This window comes from Taudactylus pleione, unplaced genomic scaffold, assembly GCF_031769625.1.
Source record: "Taudactylus pleione unplaced genomic scaffold, aTauple2 ptg000177l, whole genome shotgun sequence".
In the NCBI taxonomy this organism is placed as follows: Eukaryota; Metazoa; Chordata; class Amphibia; order Anura; family Myobatrachidae; genus Taudactylus; species Taudactylus pleione.
In genome coordinates, this window is record NW_028284579.1 from 940,745 (window position 1) to 963,439 (window position 22,695).

A 22,695-nucleotide genomic window follows, 5' to 3' on the forward strand; every position below is an offset into this window, starting at 1 on the left:
AACGGTATCAATTTACATTTTTGGAAATGTCCCCTACTTGTTCTGATGTTTCTCATCTACTTGGTCCTTACCGGCAATATTGAAATATCAGTCAGGAGAGGACACACTACACAAGCAGCACTCTCTTTATTATATAGTGTCTTACATTGTATGGATTTATACAGGGGGGCACTAAACCTGAATATAATTCTTAAACACAATTTGCTGTTAATAGAAAAAAATTCACAAACATATCATGTGCAAAACACTGTAGTAACATTAGGAAGGTAAGGCTGAGTATTTTGAAAAAACTATTTCTGAATGCACAACAGACATCTTGAATGAGATGTGTGGTGCCATTTAGCAACAAGGAAACATTATAATAAAGAACACAGCTTGCACAGGACCTCTCATAAAAGTTCCATGTACATTAACACATCTGTCATTTGGAAATGTTTAATTATAGATTTGCAAACTGATCGGGGAATCATTCATTTGCTATGATGTGCATCTTGCTTTCCCAACAAGAAACCATATTACTGTTCCCTCAATATTATAAATCAGAAGGCAATTTCAAGCAGTCTTTATCGATTAGAACTTTATTAATTTATTATCAATAAGTCAACAGAATTGAAAGTTATCTTGTAATGTCAAATACTACACTGCAGTGTGGTTGCAGGTGTGTCACTCATTATATGGGAGACAGTTCTTAATGGTTAAACTATATTGTAAGAGTTGGTCAATATAAGCCTTATAAAATTAATAGATTTTTTGCCGAAAAATACAGCAGAAACATGATATATAAACTATTAGATCATCATAACAAGTCAAAAATAAAAATCATTTTTAGAGCTACATTTTATTAATTAGAAAAATATTTTATTAAAATAACAAAGCATTTATATTTTAATGCATTTTCACCCATCTCCATCCTGAGATTGCAATAACAGAACAAGGAAGGCAGATCGCGTAGATATTTGTACCACCAAGATCTTTTTAAAACAGACCTAGCCAGGGACCCGAGCCAATCAGCTGTGGCTCCATTAAGGTGAGTCATGCGCCTACTGTGTACCGAATATATAGCTATAGTGGTGCAAAATATGTTTAAGTACAGTACAGTGTGTGCAACTTTAATAACATGTTATATATAATAGTTGGCACTGCTGCACCAAAATTGCACCTATGCACGCAAATCGCAGGCTGTTATATTTGGGCATTAGTGGTAATTGACTACATTTCTTTAGCTTCTCCAAGGGGTATCTGGTGTGAAAAAGTTAGTGTTGAAATATCCCATTAACAAAGTAATTCTACTAAAATTAAATTTCCAAATAGAAATTTCTTGATTGTGTTGCCAATATTGATGATGAACTCAAGTGACAGATTGCAGTCAATTGAAGTTAGAATACATTTTGGAAGGTATGCGGCCGGCGGTAAATCATACTGAGTCCGATATAGCCCCAGAAACGCAACATCGATGTTTATGAATTTTAAAACAATTAAAATTGACCATTAGTAAATATACCCCTAAGGGTTTTGCTGGTTTTAAGTAACTTGTGGTGCCCATATTTGCTGAAGGGTAATCACTGCAACCTCCATGCTCCAACTCTGGAAACTACTTCAGCTTCTGGGCAGTTTGCAGTGGTTGCATCTCTTTGCTAGTATATTTGGCATAATACTCCTAACCATTCAGTTTGGGTTATGACTGCTGGAGGCAAGGACTCTGGATGTTGGGTTCAACATATTACGTTTCTAGTGAAGCATTGAGCTCATATAAGATTTCCGCTGCCCACACCACTTGAAGGTAGTTATGTTATTAATCCTCCTTTTTATAGATTTTACACAAGGAGCTGGTTTAATAAAACCATCACACTGTGGATTATTTCGGCAGGAGTACAGCACATTTTGCAGCTCTCACGACACATTGGTAATTGTTGTGACACCTTCTGATGAAGCGGACAGCACACCCGTGAGACCTGCATCAAATATTTCTTTGGAATCGCTGTTAATTTGCTATTTTTGCAAACTATTTTAGACTATATTTGGACTTTCTTTTATCATGAAATAGAACAACACTATTGTTGCTGGAGGAAATTAATTTGTAAGTAGATACAGTTTGCCAAGGAGAATTTTTAATACTAAATTTACCCCAACTTGCTCTCACAATGCGTCACGCAAACCATAGATTGTTCACCAATAGAGAGTGTACAATAATTATATTTTCTATTTTCTTTCACTACTACACCTGTGCCATAAGACATATTGCTTCTGCCAATTCCTTCAGAGGGCTGTAAGAGTAACTTTACTCTCCATTGTACTGTCATTATAGAGGTAAAGGAGAGTGGTCATCAAGTCAGAATTTTAATGTTAGAACAAACCTTTTTGTTTCCTAATAAACTGAACCTTGTTGGTACAGTATATGGTCTACAAACATTTTTGCCACGAACTAGACATTTTCTAATAACCAAGAGGTGGAGTTTATAAAATACCAAAATATATTAAAAACTAGATATTTGAGTAATAGCATAAAAACTAATTCAATACATTTTAAGCAACATGTAAAATACAAAATCTACATACTTTGCTTAAAACAATGACCATTACTGTGACTATATAAAACTTTTCTTTCTTTTTTTTTAAAAAAAGCAATGAGTTCATGCTCCATATTTTCTTTTCTTGATAGACACATATCAGGACTTCTCAGAACCTTTCCAAAAACCTTTGCTTGTGGAAGAAGCTCCCACAAACGAAGGATTACATAAAAATAAAATATTACAATTTTTAATTTCATTATACATCGCAGATATATATTTAAGGGAATATACAGTAGGAGTGCAGGTATTCTCATTAATGTTATTATATTATTCTTTACCATTTGTTGCTATTTTATTTCTGAGGGGTGTAATTAATGCTAGACATCTATTTAAAACACAAAAACAAAAATATTTAATGTATTTCCTAACGGTGCTCCTAAGAACTGGTTGTATGATTTGTTCTACCTTGATCAAATATGTCTCTATAGTACATCTATAGTCAAATCTTGTGAGACTAGAAAAACTTTCATTTACAAGACTTATTTCCCCAGTATTCTTCTACTAAAATGTTCTTCCTGGTGAACCAGATTTTTGTTTCATCATAGCTGTTTTACTATATATTACCCACAGGAAAGCTGCATTAAATTAGTTTTATGAACTGGATCAATACCTCATCATTATGGGGTTTTCAGAGACAAAATTATGGGAGCTCTTACTTCATAAAGAAGTTTAATACTTTCAACAATTAACATTTTCAAAGCAGTTCAGTACACTGTGCTAAGTTTAAGGTGTAATGGTATAAAATAGGATATTCGAAATAAGCACCTAACAAGATGACACATATATAGTACAAGTATATAATGTATACTAAGTTCATTACACTCAGGTATAGTGTGACGCATATTAAGGGAACCTTGAGGATCTGTAAACCCAAAGGAAACCATCTTACAAGTACCATTCTTGCTAATCTCTTTTTTCAGAGCATATTACAGAAGCAAGCAACAAACAGTTGCTGCTCTACTTACATCGTCATCATGATATTCTGCTTGAAAGCTCCAGAAATTCTCCATTGAGCTGCTCAACTTCTAAGTAGTAATAGAAAAGTTGCACCGTGGAGCATCCAGAAGACAATGGTTGACTTTCTTTGGATGTACAAATATAAGGTCTCATAAACGTAGGGCACAAAGTAACTGGAGAGCCGTTACACTGCAGTTATTTTAGACCAGATCAATTACCTTCCTGTAAATTTTACATGAAACGATGTCAGGATTCTTTTCAACAACCTGCCTTAGACAAACGTACTATGCTGACTCCACTTGATGGATCCACTGAACACATGAGTCGTACAACAAGAATTATCAAAGCCTGATTTTGGAAATTTTTTGTATTTATATCCAGTCAAGCTCATTCAAAATGTTATAAGATTCATGCAAATGTACAATGCCTGCGTTCACTGTGATGCAGTTTTCAAAACAATACTAATAATCAGCTACATACAAAATTGATTAACAGTGTTTAGACATGTATTGTAAAATTATTATTATTACTAACAGTTACTTATATAGCGCCAGCATATACCGTTGCTCTTTACAATTGGGAACACCACATGACTAAGACAAGACTGGGTAAAACAGACAGACAAAGATGTAAGAGGGCCCTGCTCACAAGTATACTATGTATAGGAAAATAGGTATTTGATACATGAGGATAAACAGCACCCCTCACAGCACTGCACCCCTCACCTAGCACAGTACAGATCACAGGACCCATCACCCAACAGCCCTTCTCAGCACAGCAACCCTCACCAGGCACAGATCACAACACAGCATCCATCACCCCTCAGCCAACACCCCTTTCCAGCACAGCACCCCTCACTACTCGCCCAGCACAGCACAGCACAGCACCCCTCACAGCAAAGACTACAGCACAGCACGCATCACCCCTAAACCAGTACGGTACTTCTCACCCAGCACAGATCACAGGAAAGCATCCATCACCCCTCACTCAACACCCCTCTCCCAGCACAGCACCTCACACCCATCTCCTAGCACAGCACCCATCACACAGCACAAATTACAGCACAGCACCCATCAACCAGCAGTGTCAGCACCCCTCACAGCAGATTACAGTACAGCATCCAGCACCCATCACAGATTACTGCGCAGCACCAATCACTTCACCTCTCACCCAACACAGCACCTGTCACAGCAGATTACAGTGCAGTATCTCTCAGCCAACACCCCTCACCCAGCACAGCACCCATCTCCCAGCAGAGCACCCATCACACAGCACAGATTAGGGCACAGCACCCATCACCCCTCACAGTCCAGATTACAGTACAGCACCCATCACCCCTCAACCAGCACAGATCACAGCACCCAGCACAGATCACAGCACCCATCAATCACAGTACAGGCTGACCCCCCACCACCCAACCTGCTGCATATGTTTCCAGGACACCCATGTATGTTGCTGCAGCACATCTCAGTAGAATAATAGCCAATGGTGATGGTTGCAGATTGTTGTTGCTCCCTACCCCCCTTCCATCCTGGTAACCATCATAATCACTAGTCCACCCACTGGGCCCCTTCTTATGCCGGGCATACACTATACAATTATTGGGGTGATCCGCCCAATATCAGTGGATCCCCCAGATAATTGCACTCTGTGTGCGGGCGACCGAGAGTGAAATATCAATTGGCCGGGCATGCTGGATATTGCAGCATGCCCATCCTATGCAATATTTTGTATGTTAAATGTCAGCTGCACCGGGCAGTGTAGGCCCAGCCATGGCCGAACGACATTTCCCCTGTTCCTTCCCATGGAAGGAATGGGGAATTGTTTCCTCCCCGGGGATGGGGGAGGGGGTGGGGGTGGCGTAGAGAGCAGATATCGGGGCCAATGCACTGTGGGACATCTCACAGTGGGCTCCATTTACTAACGAGTTTCATGGCTAGTGGTAATTTTGATTTGCACTCGCCACGTTTTTTATAATTTTTCAGCTTGTATTTATTAGATCATTAGGTTGTCTGCGAGCGTTAATGTTATTCTGCCTGTCAGCGCTGTTTTTCTTATGTTGGCAGCGCTGACGAGAGGTGGTTTTTTTTTCTTCTTTTGGCTGGTTCCACTGTCTGGATCCCATTCCCTGCCCGGCAGCAACCTCACGGCCCAGACCAGCACACACTGCTGTGTGATGTGACGGAATGGGGAGGGAGGCTGCTGTCGCTGCCTCACGGGGAAGGAGCCGCTGAGGGTGGAAGGAAGGGAAAAAGGGGGCGGTCTGCAGCTGATACGGGAGGGTGGAAGGGGGGTACTGGCTGCCACTGCTGTGAGAGGGAAGAAGGGTGGAGGTCTGTAGCTGATGCGGGAGGGTGGAAGGAGGGGGGAGCGTGACGGCTGCTGCTGCTGTGAGAGGGAAGAATGGGGGAGGTCTGCAGCTGATGTGGGAAGGTGGAAGGGGGATGTCGGCTGCTGCTGCTGTATGAAGGGGGAGGTATGTAGCTGATGCGGGAGGGTGGAAGGAGGGGGGGAGCGTGACGGCTGCTGCTGTGAGAGGGAAGCATGGGGGAGGTCTGCAGCTGATGTGGGAAGGTGGAAGGGGGATGTCGGCTGCTGCTGCTGTATGAAGGGGGAGGTATGTAGCTGATGCGGGAGGGTGGAAGGGGGGCACCATCTGCTGTGCACTGGGGGGGAGGGGGCTCTGGCTACTGCTACTGGTGGGAGGAAGGGAGACACATAAAATACACCGCTGGAGGGAGGGGACGGAGACTAGGAGGTGGTGAATTGGATGAAAGGGATGGAGAGTTGGAGGGAAGGGGTGGAGAGTTGGTGGGAAGGGGTGGAGAGTTGGAGGGAAGGGGTGGAAAAGGAGCTGCATGAATTGTGGGCTAGGACCCGGATGCTGCAGCCTCCACCCGGGACCATAGAAGTTCGCCAGCACTGGATAACAGCATCTATAGGACGGAGAAATCAAACTAAGGCAACGAGTGGTAAGTTCAAAATACCGTCGTTGTTAAATACAGGTCTGCATAGATTTTGAATGGGGGTATGAAAAAAATAATGCAAGCTGAAAACCAGCGCTATTTACATGAATAAATAACCGATTCTTCGGTAACACATGTAACGAGTTTGAAAAGTGCTCAAACTCGTTCGTAAATGGAGCCCAGTGTATGGCTCCGATATCTGCTGGGTGTCAGGCTGCCAAATAATATGTATGTCAGTCATCAATGTGGATGATGGAGTCCACCCATGCCCATAGCAGTGTCATATCCCCCTAGGCCTTCCCCCATAACAGTGTCATTAGCACCCCAAGCCCCCACTCCCCATGTGTCTCTGCCTCCTGCCCCCTGATAGCAGTATAACCCAGTGCTCCCACACCTCCATGAATCTCTGTCACCCCTCCCCCATAGCAGTATCATCAGCTCCCTAAGCCCCCACTCCCCATATGTATATGCCTCCCCCTACCCCCATAGCAGTCTCACCAGCCCCCACTCCCCATATGTATCTGTCTCCCCTCCCCATAGCAGTCTCACCAGCCCCCTGAGCCCCCCATGTATCTCCCTCCCCCATAGCAGTCTCACCAGCGCCCTGAACCCCACTCACCATATGTATCTGCCTTCCACTCCCCCCACAGCAGTGTCACCAGTCCCCTGAGCCCCCACTCCTCATATGTATTTGCCTTCCCTCATCCAGCTCTTACCTTTATCCTGTGTGGATAAGGCAGGGTCCTGCAGCTCAACCTCCATGTGTGTTGCTGCCTGGCTTTCTCTCTGCACAGCCTCAGGCAGAAAGTGAAAGTAAACACACTTTGTGCCTGTGTGGACCTGAGCACCTACTCTGTGTCTGTGTTCTGCTGCTGCATCCTCCTGACCTCTTCTCCTGGCTGGTTCAGAGCACTGAGATAGAGATCAGCGTCTGAGCCAGCTGAAAGAAAAATAAATCTATCACTGGCCCTAGGCTTGGGATGCCCCTAGGTATTCCAGCTTCCCTTAGGCATTTGCCTGTAATGCCTATGCCTAGGGCCTGGCTCTGGGCTGTATGAACCAGTCACATGGCAATATTGGCTTGGGATCAGATGGTTGTGCGAGTGTACAAAGAGAACATATGAAAAGTTATTTCTGGGACTGTATAAAGGGGAGCTAGATGGATAGAATATTCTATGCAGATTACATGGATGGGTCTGGAATTTGAAAAGCTTGCCCGATTACCTTATGAATTGGTTGTCACAATAAACCTGTTTTTACTAAAAACTGAGGAGGAGAGGAGATTTTCTCTTATACATTTCTCCTCATTAGGTTGAGGTTTCTGGATTTTCCCTCTGGGAATGGATGAATAAACAGGATGAGAGTGACAGAAATTTCTCTAAAAGAAACCTTGATAGGATTCTACAGTATCCCAAATTCGTAAGTGGGGTACGTCTATACACACCACCTAGGGGGTGCATGGTTGCAAAAGGTGGAAGGAAGGATAAAGAAACCTTTACACGCATTAATTATTATTTATTCTTGTGATTTAGGGTATGCTCCCTATTTGTGGTGCTGATAGAATTTCCATGTGTAAACAATTATGAAAAGTGAAAAACGTACTACACTATGAATCTCTGGTCTTTCTTTTCGGGCACCTGATTTGAGGAATACGACTCAGGAGAAAAAATAAAAGGGTGGAAGAATTCTCTTTACATTCTGAACCATTTGAGGATTATTTCATAGTGGATTTATAAAGGACTAAGTATATGTGATACATTGGTGTTTATTAGTAATGTACCTAGCTGGCTGTTGTAAAACGCCCTGGTCTAGCCGCTACAATTAAAATAGATTGTGAGTGTGAAAGTCTAGTATAGAGGAAGACCAGTAAGGAGACTATTGCAACAGGCAATGCGGGAGATAATGAGTGCATGGATTCAAAAAATGCTGCTGGATTGTTCGCCCTGCAATTAAAAAATCACCAATGATAGCAAATACACAGTACATTACATGGGCTATGTTTGATTATTTTAGTGGTGTGTTGTGGACAATGTAATTTTTGGACATTGTTACTATGAGGAAGGCCTGAAGCAGATAAGAAGATGTGCTGTAACAACAATTTGAAACTGAAATAAAAAACAAACAAAAATATACTAATGTGAACTAAAATTTGTTAAGGCTACAAAATTAACCCTGTGCTTTACTCAAGTTAAGACAGGGGCTATGCACACCATTTTCTTATCTTTATAAAATATATGGACCAAGAGGAGACAATGTTGTTAATGACACAATATCAATGTACAGAGAGGGACTGACTCAGAGCTGCATGCAATTCCAAATGCAGACACATCTTTTTTTTTTTGTGTGCTTGTTTTAGCATATGTCACATGCAACTTACAGCAATAAAGAGCTATTCAGAGTCGTACGCATCTCACTTGTGGCTGGAGGACCATTACTGAGTGCCAGCGGCGCCTTCACACTTAGGATTAGCTTCCGTGGGAATGTAGACAGGATTGTGGGCTATTTAGAGACTTCTTATACCCCTTTCACATCGTAAACACGGGTCGGACCCGGGTTTTGAACCCGGGACCGACCCAGGTCAGACCCGGGTTTTGAACCAGGGACCGACCCAGGTCAGACCCGGGTCAGGGACTTTCACATCACCTTAATAACCCGGGTTATTCCCGGGTTATTGCAGATTTGGTGCCTTTTAACTCAACCGGGTTGCCCATGTTAAAACTGTGATGTAATTTTTAAAGGATTTTATTGGCTCACAATTATGAAGACGTTTTCAGTAAAGAAAAAGGCGGGGCTGGGGAATGCTTCCAGTGCAGCAATCATGGCCGATAGAGCACATGTCACAGATGCAGCCCACATTTTGCTGATGTTGCTATAAGTTATCGCATCCTTGACAGTGCCAGTTATCTGTTTACATATTTCTTCCTCACCCCTGACCCACAGCAACTCCATTACTTCTTCATCACTCCAGTTTGCCATGATTCCTCCAGTGAAAGTAAAGTACAGTATAGTACACTGTGCTGTGTGTATATAGCTTATTATTAGCTGCCTTTTCCCCAAAGTGTGCAGTGCAGGACAGTAATGTAAATACAGGGACATGTGCTCTGTGTGCAGGCTGGTCAGCTGACTGGAAAAAGCCAATCAGCACAATTTTCTCAGACCCGGGTCGAATATCCTGGGTTTGTACCATTTTAGAGCCAAATAACCCGGGTCCGACCCGTGTTTAACCCTCCTTTTAACCCGGGTTGAAATACCGGGTTGGTCGACCAAGGTTATTCATTTTGGTGCATTTAAAAATCACGTCGACCAGGCAACAATCCGAGAATAACCCGGGTTATTTTGGCGATGTGAAAGGGGTATTATAGATCTCCTACCCAAAGGTTGGAGCTAGTGCAAATGCAGAGAACAGTGATGGCGGCTACTCTCAAAAACAGAGAGCTGGGGACATTGTGGTCACATAGATGTGGATGACTGCATACAGGAGGATATTCACATGGATTTCACTTTACTGAAAGCGCCAGGAATTGCGACCGCTTCGCCTGCAACTCGACGATTTTATTTATTTATTTTTGCTAATTTTTAAGAATGTATCCTACAGCATTCCTTGTCAACACACCTTTAAAAAACAAACAAACAAATAAAAAACACATTGATTCGACAGGTACAGGTGGGATATAAAAAAAACAAACACTATGGGGTTTATTTACTAATAATCGCGGTACTGCCGTGATTATTATCGGTCCAACTCGCAAGGGATTATTTTAATTTTTTATGAAAATATCTCCGCTATGTACAAAGTGGAACTCGCAGGTACAGCGTTTGCGGTAACCGCTGTCCCTGCGAGGTATATCCCTGGCATGTAGGAGAAAAGACTTACACAGAAGTCTTTCCCAGGGGAAAATTACCGGGGCTAAACTACGAAAAGCTTTACTTTTTACAGTTTAGTACATAGGGGTCAGATCGTAGATTGATAATAATGGGGACTGCGATCTGCAGCGCTAATTAGCACTTTGCTGGATATTTCTGTGAAATCTCCTGCATTGTGCTTTTAGTACATAGGCACTATATAAAAATAATTTTATGTAAAAAACGGCTTGATACATAGGTCCCTATCTGTTTTCATATGTGGCAGTTTACAACGAAAGAAAGCTTAGAACGCATGTAATAGGGCTGCAAACAAGCTATTTCAGCTTACTCTGTCCAAAGCCAATGGGCGGCTGTAGACCAAGAACTCAGTAGGGCAGAAAAATACTATAAAAAAGCTCTGATTTGCACATATTACCCTTTCAAAAAAAATCCTAATAAAGGGGTTATCAACTCAAAAACTAATCACAGGGCATGTTTTATGGTTCCTCTCTGTGTAAATAGGTGGGATAATTACTGATCCAGGAAAATAGATTAAATAAACTGTGCTTGATTAACGAAATCCTGACAACATGACAGGTTGGTGGTACTTGAGGGTTGGCGTTGAGAGCCACTGTCCTAATTAGGGTTTACTTTTGAAATATAGAACTATAATGTAACTATAGTCACCAACCTGACTGCATGGACAGTGGTTAGAAGCGTCTTGTAACTCTAGATAAACATGCATCATTTTATCAACCACAGACCGTGATACTTAATGGAAGAGAGAAAGGCCATGAAACACATTGGGAAGCATCCTGCTCACACACTGAATAGATAGGTAACTCTTTGTTACGTATGGAAATAACGTAGATTCACAGTAAACTAGTAAACTGATAATAAAAGGGTTTTTCCACTTGATCTCACTTTTATGTTAGTTTCAGCCATTATAAAGCAAAGCAAATAAAACCATTTTATTAAAAAGAATTGAGATTTTCAGGCATTTAATTGTCCTGAATCATCCTACGTTTAATTTAAGTTTTTACTGTGCCTGCTCTGCTACCGAGAACATAAATGATATGTTATTCAAATACTCACAGCTCAGTGCCAGAGACATTTACTGTGAATAGGTAATATAGCTCATGTCATGATTTTTATGTTCCAGGAGATTAGGCAATAAAATAACATTGTCAGTGAAAGCTCACTGATGAATCAGCACACTGCCATCTGTTTAATACAATTAAACAAGCAATGTTAACTACAGTATTTTAAGGCTGCTTATTTTTCTGCCCATTCCACACTAGTGGATTTTATGGCGTGTTTTGACACAGGAGCATCCATTGGTTTAGGGCTCTGCAAGGGTCTATTTTCCACCAGCTTCCTTGGCTCATTTATTATAAAGTTCATTCTGCACCTGAGACCTGTTCAATAATGTAAAGCACGTTTGGTATCTGCTGCATTCATTATTGATTAGTGGGACAATTGAAAGGATAAATGATACAGCACTATTGTAATATTAACCTGCTAGCACAAAAATAAGCACTTATATTTAGCAGTTTCTGGCAGATTATAACCAAACAATTTACTTAATAAATAGTAATATTATCATCTTCCCCAATTCCTTCTCCTTGATAAGAAGAACAATCATTTTCTAGAGACTTCCAGTATGCCCATCATCTTGCCTATGCTCCATTAGTAAAGATAAAATATGGAGTTTGTGGAGACTATCGGCCCTATTCAATTAGTCGCGATAATTTCGCAGCTGTCGGCGGAATGTACTTTTCGCGACTTTGCTTGTTTTGGAGATGAAAAGTTCTCGTGCGGACCCTGCTTTTTGCCCAATTCAATTCCAAAAAACGCGAAATGGGACCCGGCGAAACGGTAACAGGCGAACCCGGCAAAACGGTAACAGGCGAAAAGTGCTGTCAGATTTGGGGAAACCAGCCTGACACCCCCCAAAAGATGCACTAACATTGGGGATCAATCCAGATGCCTCCAAATAGCTCTGCTGAAGGTATTTGGGGTACTTAAATGTTCTCAATAGCTGCTAATTAGCGTCTTTGCACAAGTGGGGAAGAATAGCATTTAGGAGGTTTTTTTGGAGAAAATAACTAGTCCCAGCAAATTTGGGGTACATGAAAATAGGTGCAACCATGGTTAAAAATCGCAAAAGTGAAGTTTTCAAAAATGTAAAAACGCACCTTCAGCAAGCACCTGCAATAAAAAAAACACTTCCCCCATACTTGCAGACCCCCCAAAAGCTTATTTTGCTAGTTTTTAAGTTTGTACCCCCAACTTTGATTTTTTTTCACCCTCTTTTTCAAAGTCATTTCTTGGGGTGTTAATTTTTTCTTTGGATTTTTTAACACAGTTATGCATTGGAGGGTGTGTTTCAAAAGGTGCTGAGTGGTTTCCCGACGTTTGCACCCCAAAACCGCAATTCTGCACTTTTTTTCACCACCTATTCATAGGCGAATCTTTTTCGCCTATTACGTCCGCGAAAACTATTTGGAATTGAATACGGTGATACTTTTCCGCCTGCCGAAATGAAGTCATCTGCGAAACTTTTTCGCCGAAAATGGCTTTTCATGTCTAATTGAATATGGCCCTATATGTACTATGACAATTATATATATATATATATATATATATATATATATATATAGGGCACATAAGTCTGTATGATTATATGCTTCATGGTAACAACTAGATTTCCAAGGACAATTTGCTATGGGTAGGTACATCTCAATACATCATGCATGGTACTACAATCAACATCATGATTTGATTTACTGAATTAGGTTCTAATGCAAATTAAATCAAAACTTATAAAGCTCTGAGTATAGAGAATTCATAAGAATGGCACTGAATGTGTATCATAGAAGGAATTGAACTAAACAGTTGGCCAGAATTAAAAATATACATATTAGGGCTAAACAATTTCAGCAACAAAACAAATTTCAGTTACAACCTGGAACTATTATTGAAAACCAGCGACAGTTGCCAATTGGTATTCGCTTGAGTCACATGCAACCAACTCTCTTCATTTCCACTAATCCTTCACTCCTGCCTACTCAGTATCAGTGAATCTTGGGAATGTAGGGGACAGGATGACGGCATGTGTCCAAAGGGTACCAATAAAATAAAAGTGGTTTTGATCTCACAGTGTTATGAGCTACAGTCACGGTGATACTGCGTGCGCTTCAATGCTTGTGTGTGCTTGATTACAACTATTGATTATTATTGATAACCAATTCAGGAGAATTCAATTAACAAGGTTCCAAGTTACATACATTTCCAATTGAAGAGGTGAGTGGATGAAGGTGTTATGTTACGTTTAGAAGAAACAGATATTTACAGTTATAGATAAATTCGACATGACATTGGACATAGCACTTTTATCCACAAAATATATGCAGAAATAGACCACACACATTTAAAATAACATTGTTTAATGGAAGGAGGTGTTATTTCCTAGGGATCCCAGTAACAAAGTCATCTTTCAGAAAATTGCTACACAACACCTTCATCCACTCGCCTCTTCAATTATTACGTTAAGAAAACCTAGCTTGTTTTATTGCTCACATCTCGCTTTCCTGCCATATTATCCCACAGAGTATTAGAGCGAGAGGTTCCTACAGAACACAGAGGTTCCTACAGAACACCAAAGCTAATTGCCCCTTAATAGCAACATTAAAACAAAACACACAGGACACACAAATGATATGGGTCTGCACTAAATGTTTCTGTCCTTGTCTTAAGAGCATTTCATTTCTACCTGAGATCAAGGCTTTTCAAATTGTGTTACTTACTGGTATCAGGCTGTTAAAGCATATTAAAACAACAATCTATAAATATTTCAATAAATCTATATATAGGCCTATGTCATGTTTTATCCTACTCTCTCATTTCTATTCCACATGCTAATCATTTTAAAACCATGCTGCTCATGGCCATATCATTATCATATCAATGTATTCATTTTGTCCTGCATTGCACTGTAATGTTCTTCTATCAGGTCTCACTGACTTCCACTGTCCCCATAGGATCCATAGAAAATGTTGCTCAAATGCTGATCTATGTATTATTTTATTATCTACTGTTATCTCTATTTATCCCTCTCACGTCAACATGTCACAGCTACCTCCTCTCTTCGCCTTTCACTAATGCTGATTTACCCGTCTGTAGACCATTTCTTGGTTTTCACCTATCTGTCATATGTTCCCCCACTGCAAAATAATTGACCAGCTCTATGGTCTCCTTTTCAGTTTCAGCTAAAATATTCATTGACATTTCACACTGCATCTGCAGCACTGAAAGGTGAACTACAGTATATGTACTTTGTGCAGAATGTGCAATGCACCAGCGATAATCTAAAGGCCTCTACACACTAGACAATATAGTGAGCGATTTGGCTGGTTCTAACGCATCGGAACAACAAATCGTTCATATTGACCAGTGTGTACACTCTATCACAATGCGCGCTCCCACCGGTCGTATCTTCGGATCTTTTGTACATGCAGGAAGATCTGTTATCGTGCAGTGTGTGCGCACTACTGAACGACAAACGATATGTCGTTCAGACCTGCACGATGTAGCCGTCACTTGACAGCCATTCCCACTCCCCTCCCATACCTGCTGACACAGATGCATGTACAGATCAGTGAGATCCATGCATGCATCTGTGTAAAAAAACTTTTTAAAATGTAAAATCCAAACAAAAATGACATGGGGTCCCCCCCCTAAAAGCACAACAATCCCTGGACTTTTCAGAGCCAGTCCTGGTTGCATAAATACAGGGGACAAAATAAATAGGATTCCCCTGTATTTAGCACAACCAGCACTGGGCTCAGCGAGCTGGCCCTGGTCTTGGAAATACAGGGGACAAAATGAGTAGGGGTTCCATGTATTTTCCATAACCAGCACAGGACTCTTTCTAGCGTGGGGGTAATGCCACAAGCCAGGGGAACCCTTTTACCGGGTCCCCCGGGCAAAGCATTACACCTGATCGCTAGTCAGCCCAGGCCGGAGATCCCTGGGGAGGTGGGGACCCCCCCAATAAATACAAGACACATGGTACTTCCTGAATGATGGAAACCTCCGCTTCTCTCAGCCAATGAATGGTTCCCACCATTGTCTTCAATGGTGAGAACTGCTAGATAACTTTTAGTAACATAACGGTTCTCACCATTGAAGTCAATGGTGGGTACCATTTATTGGCTGAGAGAGGCTCACCTCTCTCAGCCAATGAACGCTCAGCCCAGGCATTTCTGTAGAGAAATGCAGCGGCTGAGCTGTAACTTGGGCAGTACCATCCTTAGAGGACGGTACTAAGTTCGTGAGTCAGGACTTTTCATTTTTGTTTTAAGAAGACGGTGGATGCCTATATGGAGAAGAGGACGTGCCCAGGGATTGTAGGTGAGTTTGTGTGAGTGGGAGTGTAATAAAGTTATACTTTCAATGTGAGTTTTTATTTTAATATTTCTTTTGCAGGTGAACTACAGGTACCACCGGGCCCTTAATGCCCCACATGTTGGTACTTGTTGTTCGCCAAGTACCAGCATGCGGGGGAGGCTTGCTGGGACCTGTAGTTCTCCAGCAAGAGACAATATTAGTTCAGCTATTTTTTACACCACACTATACACAATCAACCCAGCACCCATCGGCCAGAAGTGCAGAGGATAGCCCCAGGCTATCAGCCCAGGCCTAGGGTGCCCTGGAGAGGGGATCTCTGGCCTGGGCTGATTAGCGGTCAGGTGCAATGCTTTGGCCGGTGGACCCGGTGAAAGAATTCCCTTGGCTGTGGCATTACTCCCCTGCTAGAAAGAGTCCGGTGCTGGTTATGGAAAATACACGGTACCCCCTACTCATTTTGCCCCGTTTTTCGAAAACCAGGACCGGCTCGCTGAGCCCAGTGCTGGTTGTGCTAAATACAGGGGACCCCTACTTCTTTTGTCCCCTGTATTTTCACAACTAGCCTGACCCATCTGTGTCACTCCTGTTTGTCTGCCCCTCCCTTAAAGAATGTAAGCTCTTTCGAGCAGGGCCTTCTACCCTCTTGTGCTTCTCCCTACTGTAATTTAATTTATCTCTTACTCCCCCACTAGGGAAACTAACACTCGGCTGCTTATGCGGGCGTAAAGGTTGCTAATATAGCTATGTTTATTATACATGTCCATGTCCTGCTTTGTATTGTATTGTAAGTCACTGGTTACTTATTTGTTTTTATACTTTGTAAGGCGCTGCGGAACACTTGTGGCGCCATATAAATAAATGATGATGATGATAATAATAACAACAACTAGGATTGGTTCTGAAAAGTTCGGGGCTGGTTATGCTTTTAGGAGAGGATCCCATTTAATTTTTTATTTTTACACTTTGAAAAATTTTTACACAGATGCATGCACGGATGTCACTGATCTGTGCATGCATCTGTGTCATAGTACAGCTAATTATTTAAATTTGGGCAGAAAACTTGAATATGGTCGTCAGGTGTTTCGTACAGCAATCAATAAATCGTTAACGATCTAACCATATATCATTTGGTCATTAGTAAAATTGCACAGTGTGTATGCACTATATCGTTAGTCCAGGAGTTCTGGGGAGTTCAGGGGAAATAGTTGACGACATCGTATCATTTGCAAGTCGTCTAATGTGTACCCCAGCTTTAGTTATTCAGTGTACAGTAAACCCCATAACTACTACACTTTCTACAGTACCGTAGTTCATAAATATTTAATAAACGTTTATGTGCATTTATCCTGTACATTTGTTGATTATATTATGTAAATTCTGTTTTATTTATTACATAAAAATGTTTTGCTTGACAGTTATTTCATACAAATCCATTTGTTTTGGGACGTATGGAGTGCAAAACTTTTCTACATGCAAGCGTCAAAACAATGTCTACGTTCAGAGAGATAAGTTTACATTATCCATTAACTGTGTGACTAAAAGCATTAGACATACTTACATCCCCATCTAGTGGCCTTTGGTCATCACCGTCCTTGGTTGGGCTGATATCCTGCCTCATCACCCAAATAGGCTCTTTAGGCTCATCAGGAGTGTATGGGGAACGTACTGTCCTTGTTTTTACTTCCTCTATAGCCTCTTTAATATCCTTGATAGCCAGTGAGATGGCATCCCGCTTCTCCTTGCTGTACCTTTGCACTATCTCTCCTGCATTAGCAGCAGCCTTGGAGGCAGAAGAGAGGTTTCCATTGCTTATATGACTTCCGCCACGAACTTTGGAAGGGTCAGCATGGTCTAGACTTTGCTCAGCCTCCGGCATATCCTCTGTTGCCTTGTCCAAGCTTTGGGAACTCATGCTCTGTTTGACTTCTGCCACAATCTGATCAATGTCTTCTTCTTGCTCATAGCTGTCCATCCTTGGATAAGGTGCAAATTCTGCCTCTTTCTCAGGACTGTCAGACTCTCCATCAGACCGCTCATCATAATGATGGAGACGAGCGCCCAGAGCTTCTTTTCGATAATTGTCAGCTTCTTCTCTTTCTTGTTCATAGAGGCGGAGACCCTCCCTAATGTCCAAATCAGGAGTGTCTCCAATTTCCTCATAAACATGCTCCTGAAGTCCATAGTCCGCATAAGGTTCGGCATATTGCTCATCCTCACCCCTGTGAAATAACCGGTGTGTGTAGACATAACCAGAGTAAGCTGCATTTATTGCTTCTTCCGGGTCCAAACCATGGAAATGTAAATGATTGGGCAGAGTTCTATTATGCAGCACCTCGTCGTGCTCAGCCTCAGCATTTTCAGTGTATTCCTCAGACTCTGGTCTATACTGAATAGCATAAGCATTCTCATCCTCATTTTCCTGAGCTCTGTCCATATCATATCCTTCTACTTGGCCTGTGATTACATCTCCCTCCGCTGTATCAGTATGGTTATGAAATCCGCTCTCCGTACTAGCAGATCTGGCAAGTGTTCCTTCTTCCTCTTGCCCCGACTGTCCCTCTTGCTCTTCAGCTGTATGCCGCGAGTTAGGAGAGGCATATGGATTTTGTTCTTCTTCCACTTCTGGAAGTTCCAGGTCAGCTTCCACAGACTCATTGATGTCTGCATTTCCAGGCTCATCACTCGCCTCCACCTCCTGTGATCCGTCTAAGTGGTTCATGGCAAGCTTACGGTTGTTGGATCCTTACTGTATTAACATCTTGGCTGCAAGAGAAAAACATATGAGATACAGGTATTACGTTCAAAAGTTAAAAACTTTGTGTAAAACTAAATTTAAAAAAGGCTTATTTATTAGAAAAAAATCTATAATATAATAAAATAATTATATAATATATAAACATTTTGCAAAAGAACAATAAAAAAAAACATTATTTTTAAAACATAGGTTATACAGTTATATAATAAATATCTTGCACCCCAGTTAAGTCTAAATTGTTTCATAGACTAAGGGCCTGATTCAGCGTGCACTGCTGAACGCAAATTCTCGAAGTACGGAAATCTGCACAGGCGCATGACCCGTTCTGCACATGTGCAGAATGGGTATGCGATCCCGCACATATACTGTCACAGCCGTTGGGGGGGGGAGAAAGAGGCCATGATCTCCGTCGGCTGACGGAGATTTCCTGACCTTTTTCTCTCAACTTCGCCGGCCAGCTGTGTGACCCATGGGTCACCTTAGCCGGCCGATGTTACGCAGATTATCCGTTGCTGCGTTGGAAAACGCAGCAAGGAAAAGTAATGCACAAGAGGCGTTATGTCTCCTGCTGCATTACCATATCTGCAAGGATCGCAAATGCAAAGCTGCCTGCGTGCAGCTTTGCGATTGAGATCCTTGTTTAAACAGGCCCTGTCCACAATTAAGGAAAGGATATTGTGGACATAATACGAATAAAATCATGAGACTCTGAAGAGACACCACATCTGTGTTGATTGCTACGCAGCTAAGTACTAAAATCAATTAAAGTGAAATTAGAATTTTTCTGTGACAAACTTCCCGTTGCTTTTCGATACTTCTGAGCCAGTCTACATTTCACGTAAATGGCCTAAAGCACAAGAATCCACTAAAAGCAGCATTCACTCCCAGAGTTCAGGCAAATCTTCCCCCTTGTGTTCTATTTATTCACATACAGAGCTCTCTAGGCACTGCAGGACACAAACATACTAGTTATACACAAAGCTCCATACAGCTGAAACCATGCCACAGAATGACTGCAGCAAATACATAATTATTCAAAAATAAAAACCGCCAGAAGTTTCATGCAGCTCAGACAGATATTAATTGATACTATTTCTTGGTGGTTTACTTATTTTTTTTTCAAAAACAAAATCTAAAAATTCTAAATGGAAAAGTGGACTATTATGCAAGTCTCATATTGAACTACATACTGTAAAATGTCACCCACACACACAGTGTTTGAGGCAATGCGTGAAGTGTTCAAGGCTTTTTATACACTTTTCTAACCCAGGTAATGACCTTTTCCCCCCCAAGTATGTATGAAATAATAAATTATCTAATAGGGCTAAAATTATGCATCTAAATGCTTTTTAATGCATTTTAAACCAATGTGAATTGTCGTGAAATAAAATCACTGTACCAAGATATTTGCCATTTAAAGTTGTTAATGTCGTTTCTTTTTAATGCTATTTGTTTCACTTCAGTGTGATTGACGCGTTTCATCGCAGTTGATCACTACACAGATGTGTCCTCCCTAACCTCGCATTCCATCTCTCTGTATTTTTGTACTAAATTTGTCTCTTTTTATCCACTGCTAATGCAATAAAATCACAAAGTATGTGTACCCTGTACAATACTAGTGGATTAGCGAGCTATAGCAGTGTGACAAAGACGCTAATCTTGTTTGTATGTAGCTGTAAAATGAAAAAGATGCAAAACTATCCGTGGCACGGTGTCATAATCGTCATCTAGTACAAAAACGCTAGGTGCATTAGGACACATTTGTACATGTGCATTTGAAGCACAAAGGTGATATACTTTTTTTCTTTTAACCCCGTATGCTGAGACTAACTTGGGCTAGTCACATTCAAACATCAATATCAGTAATGCAGTATCCAAAATAATTATTTTTTTTTCAGATGACATTTTCTGAAAATAGCATTAAATGAGGGGACCCACGTGTTTACTGATGCCAGGATGTGGGACATAGGAGCATTAGAGCATATGTGCCTACCTTCCCAATTCGGTCGGGAGCCTCCCGAAATTCGGGTGCAGCTCCCAGCCTTCCAGAGAGGCAGGCCTCCGTCCCCCCACGGTTACAAGAGAAACCCTTGCAGCGGGGGTGGGCGATGACGCGATTCACGTTAAATCTCAGCATTGTGAAGCGATTGCATGGCCATGCCCCTGCTCCGCCCACAGATGCCAGGTAAGATGTCAGACGGCACCCTCTATGCCGGCCACACACCCCTGCTATGCCGATCTTCTTTCAAAGAGAATATCCATGAGTGTGTAGGAGTCAGGAAGAAGGAAATTGTACACGTTTAAGTGCACTCCCCCATCCGCCATGTCTACTAGTAGTTCTGCAGTTCAGTGTGATATTGTCTGATCATCACCCTACAATAGCCTTTAAAGGGCCACATTACATGAAAGAGGGAACTCTCCTCTTTCAAATAAGGATGCCCCTGAGTTTACTGAAGCTCTGTCACCTATTTCATGATCTTAAAAGTTCTGCAATGTTAATGCTGGTAGTGGAGAAGCATAAGGAGTGTGGACTTTTAGGTAAGTCTTCCCCTCTAATTTGAACCCCTGCAGTGCTTAGAATGAAGTCCATCTGTAATGAAAGTGGGTACAATCTATATAGCTTAATGCTGCATTAATTATCATGTGTATTTATTAAAAGGGTACCACAGGTAGGCTTCTATGGGGACTGTGAAAATGCAAATGTATACGAAATCTAACCTGTGCTTGCTAAATTGAACGCATAAGGCAGAGTAAGGCAATGTGTGGCACTCCAGCTGCTTTGGTACACACCTCAACATGCCCTGCCACAGTTTTGCTGTTAGGGCAAGCTAACAGACAAGTCAATCGGCAGCCTGGCTGATGATTGACAGCCAGGCCACTCACAGCCAATCAGCGGTTGATTACTATAGTAGTAGCCGCTGAGTGGCTGGCGGCCCTCCAAGGGCTGGAAACCTCGCAGGTCCTGTCACTTGCAGAGATGAGCTGTATGGACCTTCTGTGTCCGGATTGATTGGGATTGCATTTTTTTATTTTTAATGGCCCGGGGCTGCTACTGGAGAAGGGAACCTGTGGAAAAAGTTAGGTGAATATATTTCTTTATTTAACCACATTGTGGGATTCTACTGTAGAAGAGGACCGATCAGCACTGGGGACAAGGTGAGTATAGTGCGAGTGTTTATTAAATTTTTACTTTCTATGGTGCGTGTCATGTCTTTATTTAAATATTTCTTTTACAGGGGGAAGTACAGGCACCTCCGGGCCCTTAGTGTCCCGCATGCTGGCACGTATAGTCCTGTAAAAAGACTATTATTTTAAATCTATTCTCTACCACTATCAACTCCACACCCACCACCCAAGAATAGCCCAGGGCTTCAGACCTGGCATGGGGTTACATGGAGAAGGGGGAACCTCCTTTATTAGGGTGGTCCCCACTTCCCCAGGAATCCCCAGCCTGGGCTGACTAGTTAGTGGGGTTACTGCTTTGGGCGGCGGACCCAGTCAAGTGTATCCCCTGGCTGTGGCATTACCTCGCTAGTAAGAGCCTGGTGCTGGTTCTAAAAATACGAAATGCCATTTTTTACCAGTATTTTTAGAACCAGGAGACCGCTGCCGATTCATTAATTATGAGGACACCCCTATGTCATTTTTTTCCTTGTCATTTTTTAACCTGAGCTAGCTAAAAGAGTCCAGGGCTGTTTATGCTTGGGTGGGGGCACACTTTTTTTTTTCAGATTTTTAACTTTCTTTACTATTACAAACACAGAAGCCTGCACAGATGACAATGATCTGTGCAGACTTCGTGTTTGGCCACGGTCAGACAAAGACAACACGGGTGAAAAAACACAATTGCATAAAACTTCGGAAAACACGATTCTTAAAAAATGTGAGAGTGTTTAAACTTGAAAAACTCTTACGAATTCCAGCGATGCCAATCCTGTTTAAATGTGTCCAATACATGATTCTTAGTAAAATTTACCCCCTTGTTTTTCATTTAAACTAACATTGTTATAATATACCAGTTTTCTTTCTATTCACAATTTTACTTCATTTAAATATCAATATTTGTAATAAAAGTATGTTTGGATACTCTTTATTTGGCCCTTTTTAGGTTCATGTATTTTTATTTATACTATATAAGTTAGAGTGCGACTCCGCAAATACAAATCAGTAAAGAAAAAAGAAATTCATCAAG

The 22,695-nt window shown here is 41.6% G+C and overlaps 1 protein-coding gene across 1 annotated transcript in view; it reads right to left on the minus strand.

The window, feature by feature from the left end:
* Positions 1-22,695, minus strand: part of APBA1 (amyloid beta precursor protein binding family A member 1) — a 140,911-nt gene that overhangs the window by 42,289 nt on the left and 75,927 nt on the right. The window contains exon 2 of the mRNA XM_088475707.1: positions 17,307-18,511. Coding sequence (XP_088331833.1) covers positions 17,307-18,467 — 1,161 coding nt within the window. The 5' untranslated portion in view covers positions 18,468-18,511. The remainder of the gene's footprint in view (positions 1-17,306; positions 18,512-22,695) is intronic.